The sequence below is a fragment of the Camellia sinensis genome, chromosome 4, assembly GCF_055761805.1.
Source record: "Camellia sinensis isolate YWXY chromosome 4, ASM5576180v1, whole genome shotgun sequence".
Taxonomy (NCBI): Eukaryota; Viridiplantae; Streptophyta; class Magnoliopsida; order Ericales; family Theaceae; genus Camellia; species Camellia sinensis.
The window spans coordinates 205,441,208-205,443,479 of record NC_138964.1 but is presented as its reverse complement, the minus strand read 5'-3'; the positions used below and the strand labels follow the sequence as shown (position 1 = coordinate 205,443,479).

The following is a 2,272-nucleotide window of genomic DNA, read 5'->3' as shown; positions in this document are numbered from 1 at the left end:
ACTTCGCCATGGGGAGCACCCATGTTGTTTGCTAAAAAGAAGGATGGGTCGTTGAGGCTATGCATTGATTATCGTCAACTCAATCGAGTCCTGATTGAAAACCGATACGCACTCCCAAGGATTGATGACCTTTTTGACCAACTTAGAGGCTCAAGGTGCTATTCAAAGATGGATCTCAGGTCAGGTTACCATCAACTACGAGTCAAGGAGGAGGATATACCAAAAACTGCCTTTCGTACTAGATATGGCCACTATGAGTTTGTAGTAGTGCCCTTCGGACTAACTAATGCACCGGCAGTATTCATGAGCCTAATGAATAAGATTTTTAGACCATATCTTGACCAGTTTGTAGTAGTATTCATTGATGACATCTTGGTATATTCAAGGTCTGAAGAAGAGCATGAGCAACATTTAAGGATTGTCCTTCAAATTCTTAAGGATAATCGGTTATATGCCAAGGCAAGTAAATGTGAGTTCTGGTTGAATGAAGTGAAATTATTAGGGCATGTAGTGTCGGAGAATGGGATTATGCTGGATCCAACCAAGGTGGAGGTAGTATTAGATTGGAGACAACCAAAGACTGTGTCAGAAATCCGCAGTGTCTTAGGATTGGCTGGTTATTACCAGAGGTTCATCCAAGATTTCTCTAAACTTGCTAAACCAATGACTTGTTTGACGTAAAAAGGAGTGAAGTATGAGTGGGATGAAGCTTGCGAAAAATCCTTCCAAGAGCTAAAGAAGAGGTTAAGTAGTGCGCCAATTTTGACCATCCCAAAACGAGAAGTGGGGTATACTGCGTATTGCGATGCATCTAAAGAAGGGTTAGGGTGCATGCTTATGCAAAATGGAAAAGTAGTCGCGTATGGATCCAGGCAGTTGAAACCTCATGAGCGTAACTACCCAACACATGACTTGGAGTTAGCGGCCGTAGCTTTTGCCCTAAAGCAATGGCGACATTACCTATATGGGGAACAATTTGGGATTTTCACAAATCACAAGAGTTTAAAGTATCTATTTACACAGAAGGACCTCAACTTGAGATAGAGACGATGGATGGAGTATCTTGAGGATTTCCAGTTCACTCTCTCATATCATCTCGGTAAAGCCAATGTAGTAGCAGATGCTCTCAGTCGCAAGAGCAGGGGGATGATGGCTAAGATCTCCGTCAAAGAATGGGATATGGTTAAGACACTTAGTGAATTCAGGATCCAAGCAGAATCTCAAGATACAAAAGCATATCTTAGTGCACAGAAGGTGATGCCTAAGTTGATGAGTGAGATCATGGAGGCCCAGAAGCACGATGAAGAAGTAGCCTATATCAAAGGACGTCTGGAATCAGGAGAACCAATGCTCGATTGGGTAATTCACCCTGATGGGAGCTTAAGATACCAAGGTAGATTGTTTATACCAAGTGACAAGTTACTTAGAGAAAAGGTACTTAAGGAATGTCATCATTCTGCATTTGCAGTACATCTAGGAGGGACTAAAATGTACCAAGATTTGAAGAGGTAGTATTGATGGAATGGAATGAAGAAGGAGGTGGCTAAATTTGTAGCAAAATGTCTAACATGCCAACAAGTGAAGGCAGAACATCAAAAACCAGGGGGAATGTTGCAACCTCTACTAATAGCCGAACGAAAGTAGGAGTACGTGATGATGGACCTTGTGATAGGGTTTCCTAAGACACCTAAAGGGCGCGATGCTATATGGGTAATAGTGGATCGCCTCACCAAGTCAGCACATTTCTTACCCTATAAGATAACCGACACTTTAGAGTCTATGTACAAGCTCTACATTGGGGAGATCATTCGACTACATGGAATTCCGGTATCTATTGTGTCAGATCGTGATCCATAGTTCACCTCCCAATTTTGGAGGAGTCTGCAAGAAGCTCTTGGTACTAAGTTATATTTTAGCACCGGTTTTCACCCGCAAACAGATGGACAATCTGAACGCACCATCCAGACACTCGAAGATATGTTGAGAGCTTGCGCAATGGATTTTCAAGGAAGTTGGGAACGACACCTACCCCTAATTGAATTCGCCTATAACAATAGCTTTCAAGCTAGCATCGGTACGGCGCCCTTTGAAGCATTATATGGACGACCTTGTAGATCGCCGATTTGTTGGCCGGAAGTGGGTGATGCAAATCTGATAGGACCCAAACTTGTTCTAGAAACTACTGAGAAGGTCAAATTGATCCGACAACGATTAAAGACTACTTAAGACCGTCAAAAGAATTATGCAGATAGGAGAAGAAGGCCATCGATGT

At 42.6% G+C, this 2,272-nt stretch overlaps 1 protein-coding gene across 1 annotated transcript; it reads left to right on the top strand.

Moving 5' to 3' along the window:
- The first annotated feature begins 1,053 nt into the window (after positions 1 to 1,053).
- LOC145824395 (uncharacterized) lies at positions 1,054 to 1,512 on the top strand. Its single transcript, XM_082924041.1, has one exon. The coding sequence runs from the start codon at positions 1,054 to 1,056 to the stop codon at positions 1,510 to 1,512; it is 459 nt and encodes a 152-aa protein (XP_082780167.1).
- Positions 1,513 to 2,272: the final 760 nt, after the last annotated feature.

What these genes read in the sequence shown, in the direction of transcription:
- LOC145824395 (XM_082924041.1), top strand. Translation starts at nt 1,054, where the DNA reads ATGGAGTATCTTGAGGATTTCCAGTTCACTCTCTCATATCATCTCGGT.